This window comes from Cariama cristata, unplaced genomic scaffold (genome assembly GCF_000690535.1).
Source record: "Cariama cristata isolate BGI_N322 unplaced genomic scaffold, ASM69053v1 scaffold26150, whole genome shotgun sequence".
In the NCBI taxonomy this organism is placed as follows: Eukaryota; Metazoa; Chordata; class Aves; order Cariamiformes; family Cariamidae; genus Cariama; species Cariama cristata.
This window is the reverse complement of record NW_009595714.1, coordinates 1-17,247: the sequence shown is the minus strand read 5'-3', so window position 1 is coordinate 17,247 and position 17,247 is coordinate 1. Positions and strand designations below refer to the sequence as shown.

Genomic DNA, 17,247 nt, shown 5'->3' with positions numbered 1-17,247 from the left:
AGCTGGGGGTGCTGGTTGGCACCAGGCTCAATAGGAGCCCTCAGTGTGCCCTGGCAGCCCAGAGGGCGAACACCTTCCTGGGGTGCATCAAACATGGCATAGCCAGCCGGTCAAAAGGGGTGATTATCCCGCTGGATTCGGCATTGGTGCGGCCTCACCTTGAACACTGTGTGCAGTTCTGGGGCCAGTAATTTAAGAAGGATGTGGAGGTCCTTGAATGCATCCAGAGGAGAGCAACAAAGCTGATGGAAGGGCTGGGGGGCATGTCCTGGGAGGAGCGGCTGAGGACTCTGGGTTCGTCTAGTTCAGAGAAGAGGAGGTTGAGGGGTGACCACATTGCTCTTTGCAGCTTCCTGAGGAGGGGAAGTGGAGAGGGAGGTGCTGAGCTCTTCTCCCTAGAATCCAGTGACAGGACACATGGGAGTGGCTCAAAGCTGCACAAGGGGAGGTTTAGAATGGACATTAGGAAGCATTTCTTTACAGAAAGAGTGGTCAAATTCTGGACCTGGCTTCCTGGAGAGGTGGTCAATGGTCCTTGCCTGTCGGTGTTTAAGGGGTGTTTGAACAATGCCCTTAATAACATGCTTTCATTTTTGGTCAGCCCTGAAGTGGTCAGGCGATGGGACTAGATGATTGTTGTAGGTCCTTTCCAGCTGAACTATTCTATTCTGTTCTGGTCTTAGAGGGAAGTGAAGCCACGCTCAGCGTGGGAAACACAGTGCTTCAAAAGTTGTGTCACTGGGTAAAAGTTGTGTCACTGGTGGCTTTCTTGGGATCATTAAGAACTATCATATAAGGAAATAATTGTTATAATCACCTATGGTATTTAGATGTGCCTAGCATTATATGGAATACTGAGTTTAGGCAGATAACTTGGGTCAGGAAGGTCCTGAAATCAGTTAAATGGGTAATACAGAATAATCAATTACAAAGCAAGTTCTACAAGCTGTGTCTTTCCTATTCAGTGATGACTTGGGAAATTGAACAAACTATGAGGAAATGCTTAATCGAAAAAATCGAGAAATTAGAGGGCTGCTTCCAAAAGCAGGGGGCAGCAATTTTTTCTTGAGAATTCACTGTAGATTGTGCAACATACTCTTCAGTATTGGGAATCAATTACTCTGAATATACATAGTTACACTGGCTTGATATATCACTGTAAGGGTAGGCTTTTTTTCTGTCATATCTAGGTTTTAAAATTACTTTCTTTAATTTAAGAATTTCTTAGTCCTTACCAAAATTCTCTTAAGAGAAAGATCATACTGGGGTGCCACTAGTATTCCCTCCACTTCTCAGTCAGTGGAAGCTGACTTAAGTCAAGCTTTAGGATTCTTTGATGTAAAAATATTTTGTGGCCTTAAAAAAAATGTTGTTAGAAGGAGACCTATTTGAAAGCCTTGGTCATCTCATTCATGAATATGAAGAATGTGTTCAGCAGAATAATGCAAACAAATAATATAAAGGAATATTCTTTTCCAGGCACGATGAAATAATGCTCTGTGAAAATGTGTGTCTCCAGAGTTGAAATAAATAAGGAAGTGACTCTGTGAGAAGTTTGTTATTGGTAAACAAATGTGGACACAGCAAAATATTCAGAAATTACCTGTGTTATTGAAATGCTGAAAAAAAATGTAGATAAAAAGATAAATGCAGTTCTGGGAAATTATTTGAAAAACTGCAATCATAAATATTGGGAAAGGTCTAATAGATAACTGTGCACATTCATAGCTTTATACTTTACTGTTAATACTTAAAAAAATAAAAGATTCTGTCTGAAACATTACCATACGCTGAAGATTTGTGTATTTAGTCGGAGGAGGATTGTTGCTTCATTCAAAAAGGGAAAAAAAAATAATAGCTAAAGCCTTGATACTCCCCTCTTTTTTCCATTTTGAAATTTTCTGAAATCAAATGCTGTGATACTCTAATGAGGTTGTAATGTGGAAAACCACAACAACTCTGAAGCCAAGCTTTTTGGCTTTTCCTGGGACCTTGCCTGTCCTCTCTTTAATCCTAACCTATAAACTCTCCATCAGTTCCCCATCCATCCCCAGGCAGAGCTCCATGCGCTCCAGCTGCCCTCTCACAGAAAGGGCAACTCCTTCTCCTCGTCTTCCTGGCCTGTCTTTCCCGGAGAGCATGTACCTCTCCTTTGCAACACTGCAGTCATAGGAGCCGTTCCACCGCACCTCCGTAATCCCGACAAGGTCATAACCCTGCAGCTGCACACAGATCTCTTAGCTCATCATGTTCATTATCCTTGCTGCAAGCAGTACTATACAGGCACTTAAGCATGGCACCCCAGGATGTTGAGTTCCTGGAGAGGATTTGGGGGGATTTTTCCACAGTGGTGCTTGTAGGAGCCTCCTTGCCCACATGCAGGTGCTGAGGTGACCCCACCCAAGTCTCGTTTTGTTTACTTTGTGATCCTTTACCATCACACCATGCCATGCCCTTTGCTCAGCAATCTCATCCATTGCTTCCTTGTGACTGCGGGTCACCCTCTCCCTCCCCTGTCATTCCTAGTTTAAAGCTCTCCTAATGAGGTGATAATGAGGCAATAGCCTTGCTGTTGGTAAAAATAGTTTTACCTTGCTTAATAAGGTATTTCCTATATCCCATGTAGACAGTGGTCTGCAACAGAGTCTCATGGTTGTAGAACTCAAAACCCTGTTGGCAACACCAGCTCCGCAGCTACGTACCGACCTGTGTTGTCAGTGCCCTCCTCGCACCCATTCCCCTCACTGGCAGAATTGAGGAGAACACCAGCTGGGCCCCCATGCCCTTAATGACTGTACCCAGAGCTCTGTGGTCACTTTTCATGCAGTCCAGGTTTCCCCTGGCAGTATCATTGGTGCCCACGTTTATAACATTGCCTCTGCTGTTTTTCCCTATATTTACCCATACCCAGAAATTTGGATAGATTTGCTTTTTGCACTTCCTGAACTACAGAGGCAGTTAGGTGAATTCTTGACTTATGTTCTTGTCCTCTAAGTTTCTCTGGGATTATTAGTCATAGATTTATTATATAAAGATTTTCTTCCCCCCTATTACTCACGTGTAGATTTTAATTTTGTTTGTTTGTCCTGTGATTCTGCTGCTTTTCTGTTTCCACGGTTCTAGCATATTTAAGGCTTCTCACTGTGTTTCTATTTGGGGCTATATAACCCTCTATTGTCATGTCAGGTGTGTTTCTCCCAGCTTTTGAAACTAAATTAATTGTCAAAAACTGGACTTGTGCAATAAAATTGTATTCCTTCCCCTTTGTCAGATGGACGTTATCTTCATCTGTGTTTTTTCATGGGACAGCATTCACTGTGCACTGAAGCTAAGGTCATGTTTCAATACTAGGAGCTATAAATCCAGAAAGTTAGTTCATCTGTTGTGAGCTAAGGCTTTAGAATGATCTCCTTTGCCTCTTTTTATGAAAACTTTGTCGTCACTTCAGAATGGCTGAAGGTCGTACCTGTGGGTACCGCTAATGTCCCAAGAGTGAGAGGCAAGGGGAAGCCCTTGGAATACTGTAACATTGGACAGACTTTTTCTGAGATTTATGAAAACTGGATAAGAGATTATTTCTAATTGTAGAAATTCCAAAATGTGCCTAACTCTGACAGATTTATGTTGTTTTCACAAACTATTTAGTATTTCAGTTATGCATCGTCAAAAAGCAATTATGATATTTATTTTCTTTTAAGAGCAAATGCTTATACAAAAATTTGAGAGAGCATCTCAACTATGAATACTTGTTTAGATGTTGACAAGTTTTAACTTCTGTGTCTTCTCAATTTTTTATTCTTTGAAATTTTTTTTCTCCTTTCCTGTCCTCAAAGATCCCAAAGAAACAAGTCAAATAAAACCAAAACAAATGTAACAACAAATAACTTAATAACTCATACTTCCAGGGGGTCTTCTAGTCAGTTTTTCTTACTGTTGTTGCAAAGCAACACTGAGAGGAAAAAATACAGTCTTTCTGTAGGGTGGGATGTCATTGGTATAGGGTTTTGTCCAGCTGAAAGGCTGATTTGTTACATTTGCAATGAAACAGAAGTTCAGGGCTTATGGTAGCATGTACTCATTGAGGTATAGTGTTGAGCTTTTTTGCTAAAAGCTTGTCTACAATGCAGACACAAAAAAATAATTTCTTAGTGCAGTCACTTCTGGAATTCTTTGTGACGTCTACCTGTAGTTAACCAATCCAAAATGTTTCTGTTTGAGCTTTTGATTTTCCAGGGGAAAGCTTTGTATTTCATGTTAGTCAGACATGAGATTTTCATTGTACGCTGTTTCTCTTTGAAAAATTGGTTTGAAATTCCCTTTGAAATTGCTGTTTCTATTTAAGAAAATAATTTTATCTTTTGGGCATTTACTTGCCCATAAGTTTTAGGTGAAGAGCTGTAACTAAAGCAGCTTAGCTGGAATTTTCTGTTGCAGAAATATCAACAGTAGATGTTAGCCTCAGTCGTTAGTTTAACCAATGCTATCATGAGGTGGGGTTTGAAATCTGAACAGGTAAGCTTGTACCAAGTCTTGACTTGAGTCTTAAATACAGGTAACCTTCAGGAGTTGGATCTTTGTCCTGTGTGAATTAGTAAGTGCTTTACACTGTATTCGACAGAGTCAAAATTTTGCTTTTTCAATAAAATGTTGAAATTTATAATGCAGATTTAAAGACCTCACAAGTGTTAAATGTAATTGAAATCAGTGGTAACTAAATGTAGTGAACATATAAGAGAATAGGAGCCTTGACTTAGAATTTTTGACCAACTGGAAAAAGTTGTAAGGGTGTAAAAACCTGAGGTCCTCAGTATAATTACTTCTTTTTAATCCAAAATATGTATGAAAATTTTCTGTATTTGCAGTATTTATTTTCTGAAACTCAGTTTCTTTGAGGCATTTGTGCTGTACATTGATGCTTATTTAAAAAAAGATAAAGTGAATATTATGAGTAAAATTCTGTCTCGGTTGTCCTATCCAGTTGCTGTTCTTCCATTCTAGGTGAGTATTAGGCTACACTAGACTAATACTTATGATTGTAAGAACTTTGGACTAGCAAATCTGCATTTTTAATAGAAAAAAGCCTAAAACATTTTTTCTAGATAGCTCTATTGTACTGTATGTAATGAAATCTTGAAAGAGTTTTTATTAGAAATTGAAATACTTGACTCTCTAGAATGTTTTAAAAAGAATACCAGCCTTTTCTTTGCAAATGTCAAACTTTCATAATGGAATTCTACAAGCTTTGTAATACTGTTTATGGTGTGATGTATTGTATTCATAGTCAGTTTCTATAAACATTGAACAGTTTTGTCAACAAATGATGGCAGTAGAATTATAATTAGATCTATTTATGAAACTCATTATAGAGATAAAGAAAATTGGATGTTTTCCTCTGTGCTAATTGACATGTAGAACAACTGTGTACTCTGCCTCACTGCATTTTGCTGCTTTAAAAAATAGATTACAATATGGAAATAATACTGTAACTGTGTTTCTTGTATTAATTATAGGTCCAAGGGCTGTGTTTATGTCATAGTTTAACCCTAGCCGGCAACTAAGCACCATGCAGCCGCTCACTTGCTCCTCCCCCCTCCCAGTGGGATGGGGAGGAGAATTGGAAAAAAAAGTAAAACTTGTGGGTTGAGAAGAACAGTTTAATAATGAAAGTAAACTGAAATATAATACTAACAATAATAATAATAAAAAAATAACAGTAATGAAAAGGAATATAACAAAAGAATAAAAACCCAAGAAAAGACAAGTGATGCACAATAGAGTTGCTCATCATTCACTGACCGATGCCCAACCAGTTCCCAAGCAGTGATCGGCTCCTCCTGGCCAACTCCCCCAGTTTATATACCAAGCATGAGGTTCTATGGTATGGAATATCCCTTTGGCTAGTTTGGGTCAGCTGTCCTGACCATGCTGCCTCCCAGTTTCTTGTACACATGCTTGCTGGCATAGCATCGGAAACTGAAAAATCCTTAACTTGTCCTGAGTGCTGCTTAGTAACAACTAAAACATCAGTGTGTTAATAACATTATTTTGACACTAAATCCAAAACACACTTTACCAGCTACTGGGAAGAAAAATAACTCTATCACAGCTGAAACCAGGACAATTTAAAATTTGAGTGTGTATGATAATTTGATTTATTTTGCAATTAGTTGAGGTGTTCTGCTGAGGAATAGTGTATCGCGAAGTAATTTAGTCCTCAAGGCAGATGGGAAAATGGGATAGTTTAGCCATTAATGAGGTTTCTGAAAGAGAGTGAGTATTGGTAAGTCTCTAGTTACGTGGTTGTGATAATTTTTAGTGTAAATTTTCAATTTAGTTTAACTGTTGAAGGCTATTTGTTGTGGTTCATAGTTCAGAAGCCTGTACTGATAGTACATGGTATAATATGACATACACTTAGTTTGATAAGCTGAAAGTTGATAGGGGATGTATTTTAAGGACATGTGTTGACAAGGTTTTGCATTGTAGGTTTTACGCTCTTAAACTATTATGTATGGAGATAATTTTGCATTATGTAATCTATGGCATACTTGAGTAGGAGTGGCCGAACATACAATAAATGCAATAAATAATCCAGCATTTCTCCCTCTGCTACCACTGTGTCTCGCTCTCCCTGTTTCCCTGGCCAGTGTATCTCCCAAGGGAATGGGCTGGGGCAAGCAAAACTCAGTGCTTCCAGCTCTGACTTCCAGCCACCTTGTCCTCTCTGCTTTCATCCAGTTCCTATACTGTAACTACCACTTGACCTCTTCCCTTCCAAACCCGCTTCAGTCACCTTCCGTTATTTCCTAATGTTCATTTGCCTCTCATTCTCCAGAAAGACCTTATAGTGTACATGTATTGATCTGCAGATGACCAGGTTGACACTGTAGCCTACTGTATTTAGAAACTGAGTGTGTATGATACTTCGATTTATTCTGAAATTAATTGAGGTGTTCTGCTGAGGAATAATATATATAGAGAAGGAATTTATTCTTCAAGGCAGGTGCAAAAATGTAATTGTATACCATCCTATATAAAGGTACACTGGTGTCAGACACCTACCTGATCGGTGGTATCTAACTTCTGGGATGTTATTCTGGGTGTGATGTGTTGGATTTTTTTTTTCCTTCAAATGATCTATGTTTAATTTAGAAATAAATAGTGCAATGTTTTTATGCAGTGGGGAAATGAAAAAATTGGAGTTTTCCCATGAAACATGAGTTTTGATTGTTTGCCAAGGACAAAACCTGTTATATCTGGCAAAAGTTTTAGAAAGAGTTGAGATTGTTGTCTCTACAAAACAGTTCTACAGAAATTTTTTAAGTGGATTGTTTCATTCATACCTAAATGAAAAATACTTTTAAAAAGTATTTTAAAAATCCTTTAAAAAAGTAGTTTTTATTACTTTGTGTTTAAAATGTAGCTGACAGTGGTGAGGTAGCAAATGTCTGGAGAGCCATATGAGGGGACAAGCAGATAGCTGTCTCAACTTCATGCTAATTTGTTGGGTAGGGAATACCTGAGTAAGAAGTGCGTTCTTAGCACCTCTTCAGGACTTTTTTGTGTACATATGTCCATTCACTTTTAAGCTGCGTAAATTTTTCTTGCTTAGTTTGACCAGAGGATTGCATAGGTTAGCTACATGCTAGTTGAAGAAGAATGTCTTTTGTTTTTAACAAAGTACATACTGTTTCCATATAATGCCTTACAGTTGTTACATTGAAAGAGTTTGGGAAGGTCTCTTGACTGTGTGTCCCTTCTCACGTGTTACTCCTCAGTCTTCTGGTGCTTCAGGAGTCCTAAGTTCAGTCATTCCTTCTGGATTCCTTGTACTTCCTATTTTTCTGATGCTTGATGCCCATCTCTAAACCTTTTTCATTTCAAATATGTCCTCCTTGACATGGAAGAACTGCATACTGCTTTATGTGGATTTAATCAGTGGCATTTAACATCTTGTCCAATGGCTGCTGAATGCTACCTTAACAATTCCATCAATCTTTCTATACTAACCTCATGATCTCATTCCTTAGTGCGTTCAGTAAGCTTACAGCAGATTACTAAACTTGAATAGTTTTTTCCCCATATCCATCTCTATAAATACTCATGCTATAATTTACCATTTTATAATTTAATTAGCACACTTTAAGGTTTTTTTCCAGTTCTTCACATTTGGTTCCCATATTTGCTTCCTTCAGACAACATCTTCATCATCTTTGCCACCTCATGTATTGGCACCCAACTGATATTCCTGGAGCACTCCATTCAGTACCTACTTCCTCCTGTAAAAACTAATCATAGTATTTCAGCTAAAACTTCCTCAAGTTCTTTTAAAGTTCCGAACGTAAACACCATCCAGTCCTTTTAATTTTTTCTTATTTCATTTATTCTCTAAACTTTTCTTCTGACACCTCAAAAGAGAGAGATTCAGTGACTCTTTCATAAGTAGACATTTCAGCCTAGAAATCTCTGAAGGTCTTTCATAGTGAACATAGATGCAAAAAAAAAAATCTCCCCCCCCCCGCCAGCTTCTTTTATATAGACACTATTCTTTACATATTCCGATGAGCTTGCTGACTCCAATGTATATGAAAGAGGATTTGTTACTGTTTTACAAGTTTTTCCCTCAACTTTTTTTTTTTTATGTGCCTAAATGTGTTTCTGTATTGTCATTTACTGGAGTTCACTATCCTTTGTGTATTCCTCATATGACACAATTTCAGCTCTTCAAGGTCTACTCTCAAGCCTCTGTTCTGCAACTTAGCTGTGAATTTTTCTTTTTTCTCAACTTCCTTTTTCTTTTTTCTCAACTATTTTGTGATAGGTGGTAGGAATGTTAAAATACAATCTTTTTTATTACCTAAATTATTTTACAATCGTAAGAAATGTGGCGGTCTGAGTGAGATTGGTTTAGTTAATGTATGTTTATCTGTGCAGGTAATTGTGAATCTGCACTTGATAATTACAGATACACGATTCATTTAAAATGCCTTTAGTTCCTGAAAAAGTAATGAGGCAATTCATAAATATCAAGAAGATAACAGTTTGAATAAAAGCTTCTGTGACTCAGTAAGGAGTCATGTCAAAATAATACCATATCCTTTTATGACAAGGGCAGTGTGTGATCAAGTTGAAAATAGTCTAATAAAGGTGCAAATCTGTTTGTGTAAAGCTACTTGGAGAATGGTTGTTAATGAGGTCCTGTCAGAATAATGTATTCTATGAGACTTTGAAATTAGGTTTGGGTGGTCTTTCAGTGTTTGATTACTTTGTTTCAGAGTTTGTTTATTAAATTCCCAGGCATCACTATGCCTTGAAGGCATTGAAAGTACACTGGAGGACAGCTGTAGAGTTAATTTAAGAAACTGAGAGATGAGTCTCAAAAAAATAGTGTTACTTGATGGGATCAGGTGCCAAAGCAAAAGTAATCAGTGATGTCATGTTTGTGTGGTATTCAAAAAAAGACATGCTTTTCTCTTTTTTTAAATTTTTTTTTTTTAAGAGCTAGACTTATCTAGAATGTAAAGTTGTTCTTTGGCTTTGAGTCTTGACTGAAGTTGCAGTTGTGTAAGATCGTGAACCAGTCAACTGCAAAAAGACAACAGGATGTACAATGGAAGACCTGTAGGTCCATTAATAAGAAGTTTAGAAGGCTGGGTAGAAGAGGAGAGTGTGTAATCTAATATATCAAAAATGGATTGCAGAGGATGGTAGAATCTGTTTTTCATACCCATGGCACATATGAAGTAAGTAAGGGTTTAAATTAAAGCAATGAAGATTTACATTGGAGAGTGAAGGGGCAGGGAGGTGGGGGAATGCTTTCAGTTAGCATAGCACTAGACCTGAATGGTACTAGGATGTTGCAAAGTTACCTGTTTTTGGAGATCTTGGGAAACTCATAAAAACATATGCCACATAGTTGTGCAATTACTGTGGGTAACAATAGAATAGGTGACCTCTTGAAGTACGTTGTGACTCTCAGGTTCAGCACTGAACTGGTCTTGTCAGCATGAACTTGAGGACTTCTACTCTCTAATAGTGTAGAGCTGAGATTTTAGAGCCAACCTCCTGATCAGGATACTGACAGTCATAAGGAAATGTTAAGTTGTAATAGAGAAGCTGCCCATGTTGGAGAGGAGTAATGTGAGATTTCAGCTACTCCTTTGTAGACTACACCATTGTTTTATTGGAGTGATATGTAGCGATAGAATTTTTGCTCACAATAAATGACAGATTTTTAATGAATCATGGATCTGACCTAGTAGGACGTCTCTTACTTTCTTCATTAAAAATTTTGATTTGCTCTGAGACAAATAAAAGATTAGCTTCTGATAGTCATGTGTATGAGTTTTGTTCTTTATTCCTCATAGTTACATTATTTTTATATAGATATGGAAGATAGTGGTTTTCATATACTTTTAGATAAAGAATTCTCTCATTTCTGCTCCAAGGAAATACAGCAGGTTTTTCTTACTTAGTCTTTTAATTGGAAAACCAAGACATAATGACGTGAAAATGGTCAGATTTTACCTTGTTCGGAGAAGTAACTTGAAAAGGCTACTGTACAGAAAGGTGCAAACTTATCATAAATCTACTAGATATATGTCATCTCTGAGTTTGTATACTTTTAAATCACCATGTGCATGTTTCTTTTTTTGTTTTCTCTTAGGGAAGGAGACTGAGAAAGCCAAAGATCGATGTGATAAAGCCACTATGAAGCTTCATATGTTGCATAATCAGTATGTGTTGGCACTGAAAGGAGCACAGTTACATCAACACCAGTATTATGATACTACACTTCCTCTGTTACTTGATTCACTACAGAAGATGCAAGAGGAAATGATTAAAGCCCTGTAAGATGTGTTTTTATATATTTTTAACTTGCGGAATTTTATATATATAGTATTGTAATTAATTTATAGGATTATTTGAAAATAATAAACTGTGATTAATTAATTGTCTATCAAGAGATAATGAAAGAAGATGTTTTCATCTTTCAGTTGACCAAAGTGTATCCAAATAATGCAGACAGTAGTTTTGAGTGGTTACATAAACATTCTAGCAAGACATTGTCTTCTCATAAAACTTTAAAATCTTACAGATTACTGCAGTGTTTATAGCTGAGCTCATGCTTTGTCCTTCAGCTGATATACTAAAGCAAGTTTGTTGCCTCTCTGGTAGTCTTATTTTTATGAAATTCCACTGGCAACAAATTTGGTTTAAACTGGCCAACTGTCTTGAAAGTCACTGTGGAGAAAGGCCAGGCAAATGCATGGTTAATCATATGTGTGAGAGAAGTAACAGGATCGTATAAACCTGATCTTCACTGTAAGGAATCCAACCTTAAAAATACAATTACCTTTTTCCTGAAAGATCATTTTTTACGTCGTTACAGAAGGTATGGAAACTGATGAGAACAGACAATGAGGACTTTAAGCCCCCTTTTCTGGTTTGTAACCACCATGCCATCTCTTTGTCTTTCCTGAAGAATGGGAGTTGATTAGGGAGCCTGTTCTGTAAGTCTTTTTCTAGGGTGTTATTTAAATCACTTAACCTAAAAGAAAGGGCAGGTACTTTTTTTTTGGTAGGTATTGTTCATTTAAATGTGAAGCACTCTTCTTTAACTCATTTTCTTAACTTCTCTGAAGTCTACATCTATCTTGACTTGAGCACACAAGAAGTGAGGGAGAGTTGCAGATTTCACAGTTTACATGCTTATGCGTTGCAGACACCGTTAACTGCCCTATGCAGTGTCATATTAATTCCTTTGATTCTGGTGCAGGTATCGAAATGAAATAAACCTTTGTAGTTATCTCTGTACAGTCCTTTAAATCTTAATTTTATGTGTAAAATCACAGCAGAAGGCTACAATTCAATTTGTGTTCTGTAATTAAGATGTTTTTTTCAGAATTGTGAGTTATGATAATTCACTTAAGAATTTTATGATAGAACAAGAACCTATTGAACCCACTCACCTTTGCAATGTCTGGAATAAAAATCTGTAAAAAAAAATTTTTGTCACTACATAGACATTTTTTGTGAGATCTGAATGTATTGGAAAATTACTCCTTTCTACTATCTTTGGTGTACAAAGACAGGTGGTGATTTCAGATGTAGAGCTTGGTGTGATGATCTGTATGAAACATACTTCTTTAATCCTCATTTTGCAGATGAATTAGTTCAGTAAACTTGAAGATGTGTAGATTAACTTTGCTAATATGTGTGTTTTTTTTTTTTCCCCCCCGATTGTAATTGACATAGATTCCCTTTCTCTTTGATACAGCATTGCTGTCATTGACATTCGCCTATCTTTTCATCACACTCTTTGAACTATTTTCTGGAACCTTTTCGTACATGTTGTGCACAGGCAAGGCAAGATTTAATGGCTTCTGCTGCCTGTTTTCTCTTCAGAAAAAGTATTGAAAAAATACAATCACATAACTTTTTTACAGAGCAAACATAACTTGAGGTCTTGTCCAGGAAAAATCTACTGATACCTTTTTCTCTGTATGTTCCTCTGCCCTGGCCAAAATTCATCAGTATTTTAAGAAAGCTTACCATGCTTCAGAGACTGGCAAGCTAGAAAATTTGTCAAAGATAAAATGAAATAGGAAATTATGATGAGGGTTCATTTATGGAAATTTGAAAGTTAAAGAGAATAGGGAGGTGTTCTGAGAATGTGTCGCTGGGTGCTGTTAACAGTAGTAGCATGGTATCACCTGTTCTTTTACCGTTCCCTGTTCACTTCTTTTTTCCCACTCTCAGAAACAGGTGAAGACAAGGCTGTGGTTTATGGTTATTTTTGTCTGAATGACATCATAAAATAAATATATGAAAGAAGATAATTAATAAAGAAAATGAGTTTTTAAAGGAAATGCACACTATTTTGTGACTCGTTTTGCCTTATGCCAGAATATAATCATTTTGTCAATCAGAACATGAAAAGCTTTAGTGTAGGTTATAAGAAGCATGATAAGTCCTTTGTGAAGAAGGGTGTCATCAATGAGCTATATACATTCCTTTTCCTTGTAATCTTTACAGTTTTCAGTTTAGCTACCCAGTAGGTAGATGCACTGAAATCAATACAAGGAGCATGGTGTTAGAGACTTCTTGCTCATAGCCAATCTGTAAAGAAAAGGCCACAGTTAATGTTATTTCTTTGAGTAATATGTTGTCTTGTTTTTTCCCTTTTTAGCTAGTTGCAACAAGAGTTTGTAGAAACAGCAAATTGAAAGTTTGAAGCATCTTCAATGCCATCTATACCTTCAGTGCCATGTTATACACTAGATTTTTTTTTTTTTATTTCTAGAAAAGGAATCTTGGATGAGTATAGCCAGATCACCAGCCTTGTAACAGAAGAAATTGTGAATGTCCATAAAGAGATCCAGACCTCGGTGGAGCAGATAGACCCCAACTCTGAGTATAATGACTTCATAGATACTCACAGGTATATGTTTTCATCTTGGTGTGCATGTTCATGTTTCTTCTTGAGAACACCCTGCATTAAACGGCTACACTGCTTAAGTGATCACAGTTTGTTTCTGTTTGGTTCCTTTTACATTGTTCCTTGTAAAGTTTTATCCTAGTTTGAAAATTATTCTACTTGCACGTACAGAAAGCTGACTGAAAATCAGGCTTTTAACCTGTTTCTTTAACCATCCATCTTGTTGTCTGGCTCTAGAAAAATGAAATTCCAGCTACTGTTATTACATGTGAAGAGCCGTAACTTTGGTACTGACAGCACATTATACATAACAGTCCGGGTTCAGTGTGAGCTAATTTACTGTTTATTTGAATGCAGTTTCATTCTGGGAAAAATTAATTTTCTCTGCTTTATTTCTTTTATTGTCCAAATTCTAGTTTAAAGTGAACTGTAGGTGCCTCTGTGTACTCTGCAGGTATTGCAGGTTGAGCAATGCCTGAGACTACAGAGTATGCAGATAGTGCAAGAAAGTTTTTTACTTTAAAAATAAAATGTATTTTCTATTTATTGAACTCCTTTTCTGTGTTAGTATATGCAGAGATAGTCCTAAGACTTTTTTTTGTTGTTGTGTGGGAATTAATAATTGTCACATGCAGGTTTATAGCAGAATCAGCTAAGAGTGGACCTGTTCACATTGATACCACTTGGGAACCTTGGTTATGCTGTGATGTTGATGCAAAGAGCTGTATGGCATTTTATTATCTGGTATGATTTTAAGACTATGTTCTATGTTCAAAGGAATAAGAATATGTATCCAGTTGCTACCTTTTCTTTTATTTCATGTGTGAATTTAACTATAGTTATTAAAATAATTCAAAACATAGTGATTTGCTTTATGACCTACTCAAAGATACATACTAATTTTGAAAATATAACATTTACTAAAAGGTCATCAGAAGTTGTTGAACAAGAAATAGAGTTTGATACGTCTTTACTAGAAGAAAATGAAAACCTTCAAGCTAATGAGATCATGTGGAATAATCTAACAGCAGAAAGTTTACAAGTCACGTAAGTCTTTCTTTACAAACCTTTCATCCTTTGGAAATGCTATTATACGTTGCAGCCAGGCACACTCACATCATCACATAGCTGTGTCCTCATTTTTAAGGTCTAGTTTCTAAAAATAATATTTTCACGCTTTTCCCATGCTGGTTTTATTGTTCCTTTGCACAAAATACTCCTCCCCAATACCCCTAAAAAGTTGCCAGCACTTTCAGTGTGTGTTCCTCTCTTTGCCAGTTAATTTATACAATGCCCCAAATCCATCATGAATTCCAGTCGTGTTCCCAAAACTGTTTCCACTTGGTACTCTAGGAGAAATACTGAATTTTTTTGATGAAACCACTGAGTACAGTGATGTAGTCAGTGATTTAAATTGCCATGCAGAAAATTTTTATGAATGTATTTAATTCACTTGTTTTGTGTTTGCTTTCATTTTCCAAAGGGAGTTCTTCTTATTATAACCTTTAAAATACATCAACTTATTAACACAGACGTAGCTATTGTATTGCATTTAATGGATCTTTTAGCTATTCAGGGTGATACAATACCTCTCTAAGTATTTTGTTAATATATTGCCTAGTTAAATCTTTTCATTACTTTTACCAGCTTCACCTTTAGTCATTTGTTACTGGGGAACAAATCTCCTGCTGAGGTTATTATGTTCTTATTATATTATCAGCCTCAACTTTTGACATAAAATGGTCTGATGCAGTCACTTGTGAGATTGCAACTATGAATTGTATATTTAATTTTTTTATATTGATCATAGCAATTTAAAATGGAAAATTCAGAATTTAATTGGTTGATGATATTTTTGTTGTCTCTATTGTAATTCAGTCTGTGTTTGACTTACTTGGAAGTTTTTTTTTCTTTAGCAAGCATAACTGATCCAAATAAGGATTTCAGTGGTGTATTGTGCGTTTTTTTTAAATTTTTAAAAAAAATTTCATCTCCTTAATCAAACTATGATACTTGTTTCTTGTAGGTTTTCCTGAAAAACAAAATCTTAGTAAGTCCTAATAGCAGTGTGGTATTTCAAATGTAAACACATTGCAGTGTCTTCTTCGGATTATTCTAATCCCTGTGTTTTCTCAACATGACAGAATCTCTGGATTTTTATTAATTTCTTTTCAGGGTCATTAAGCATCCTCTATTTTTCCTGTACAATCTGATTAATTTTTGTAAATTTATTCCTTAACAGGTATTGAAATAACCTTCCTAATATGAAGTTTCAGCCTCCTCCTTAGTCCTGAAGCAACTTCATCTTTCTTATGAAAGGATTGCTTCGTAATTAAAGCCCCTCTCTTCCCTTGAAACATATTTCTCCTTATAATATATTGCACATCATTAGTAAATTGAGATTATTCCTACTTAAACAATGTAAATGTTGTACATCTAGATGTACTTCAGCACAGTAACAGGAAAAATATATATATTGAATCTCCCTTTTCAGTAAAGTATAACAATTTTTCAAAGATCCTGGCTTCCATAGGTCAAAAAGAGAAATAACTTCTTGTTTGACTTGTCTTCTGTGTCCTGTTGTTTAGAAATAAGACATCAGCATGTCAATGTGAAAGACATGAAATGCTGCTTTTCTAGTAAATGATTCTGATGAAATGCATATTTGTGTTTATAAATGTGTGTCTGCATATTTGCCTACATATATACACTTTTAATACAATTCCCAGTGTGTCCTGTTAACATCTCTTATATTCACCCACTTTAAATTCTTTTGTGAATTTGAGAGAGAAATTTTATGGTGCGATACTATTTTTGGAACAGGAATCAAATAGCTCTTTTAAGTGTTGCTGTCTTTAAGGTGTTCAATTTCTGGTGTAGATTTAGGACTCTGAGCAAAGAAGTTTAACTATATTAGGTCAGACCAAAGATTGATGTAACCGACTTTCTTCTTTCTTATATTAGCCAACATGAAAAAGTCTAGGGAGGAGAACAAGAACAGGATGATCGTGCAATGCTGTTTCCTCAGCATGATCTCTCAGCCTCCCTTAAATTTAATCTCAGAAATGTTTTGGGACAGAAGTAGTATTTCTTTACAATAGCCTTAGAGGTAGTTTATAATAGCTTCAGACATACTTTTCTTTTGTGAGTTTGTCCAGTCAGTTTCAGTATGTACAAGTATCTGTTGTCCACAGAACTTTTGAACAAGGAATTCCAGAGATTAACTTCATATTATATGAACCTGCTACTTCTTAGTTTCATTTTGTGGCTCTTAAGCTCTTGTTTTGGAAGAGAATAGGAACAATCTATTCCTTTCTGCCTATGATAATGTAAATTTCTGTCATACTCCTACTCTGTGATTTCTTTTTCAGAGCCATCTTCAGCTTTAGTCTGTCCTTTCACAAAACTTACTCATATCCTTTATCAAGCATGTCATCTTTATTTGAATGTTTTCAAGGTTACTATGTTGGTTTTGGGATGAATAACCAGAATTGCACAGGTAATCCAGATGCGTAGTTTAGAGAGAGGCATACTGAGGTTTCCTATGTTCTTGTTCTGCTTTGTTCTTAACAAATCCTAGAGAATCATTCTGTTTGATTTTCTGACCACTGCCGTGTATGAACCCAGTGCTTTCATGGAATCATCTACTGTAATTCCAAGATCTTCTTTCTGAGTGGTAATGATCAGCTTAGAGTTGTTCACTACATATATAAAGCTTTGGATTGATTTTTGCCCTGTATATTTGCCTATTTCAGTAAGCATTGAAATTGATGGATTAGCTGGATGATAGGGCTGGGGAACAAAAA

At 36.2% G+C, this 17,247-nt stretch overlaps 1 protein-coding gene across 1 annotated transcript in view; it reads left to right on the top strand.

Annotated features, from left to right (window-relative positions):
• LOC104164023 (tyrosine-protein kinase Fer-like) overlaps window positions 1–14,488 on the top strand; it is a gene marked incomplete at its 3' end in the record, with an annotated part of 34,162 nt that extends 19,674 nt beyond the window's left edge. The window contains exons 5-7 of the mRNA XM_009703224.1: window positions 10,667–10,850; window positions 13,307–13,444; window positions 14,369–14,488. Coding sequence (XP_009701526.1) covers window positions 10,667–10,850; window positions 13,307–13,444; window positions 14,369–14,488 — 442 coding nt within the window. The remainder of the gene's footprint in view (window positions 1–10,666; window positions 10,851–13,306; window positions 13,445–14,368) is intronic.
• Between the last annotated feature and the right edge of the window lie 2,759 nt (window positions 14,489–17,247).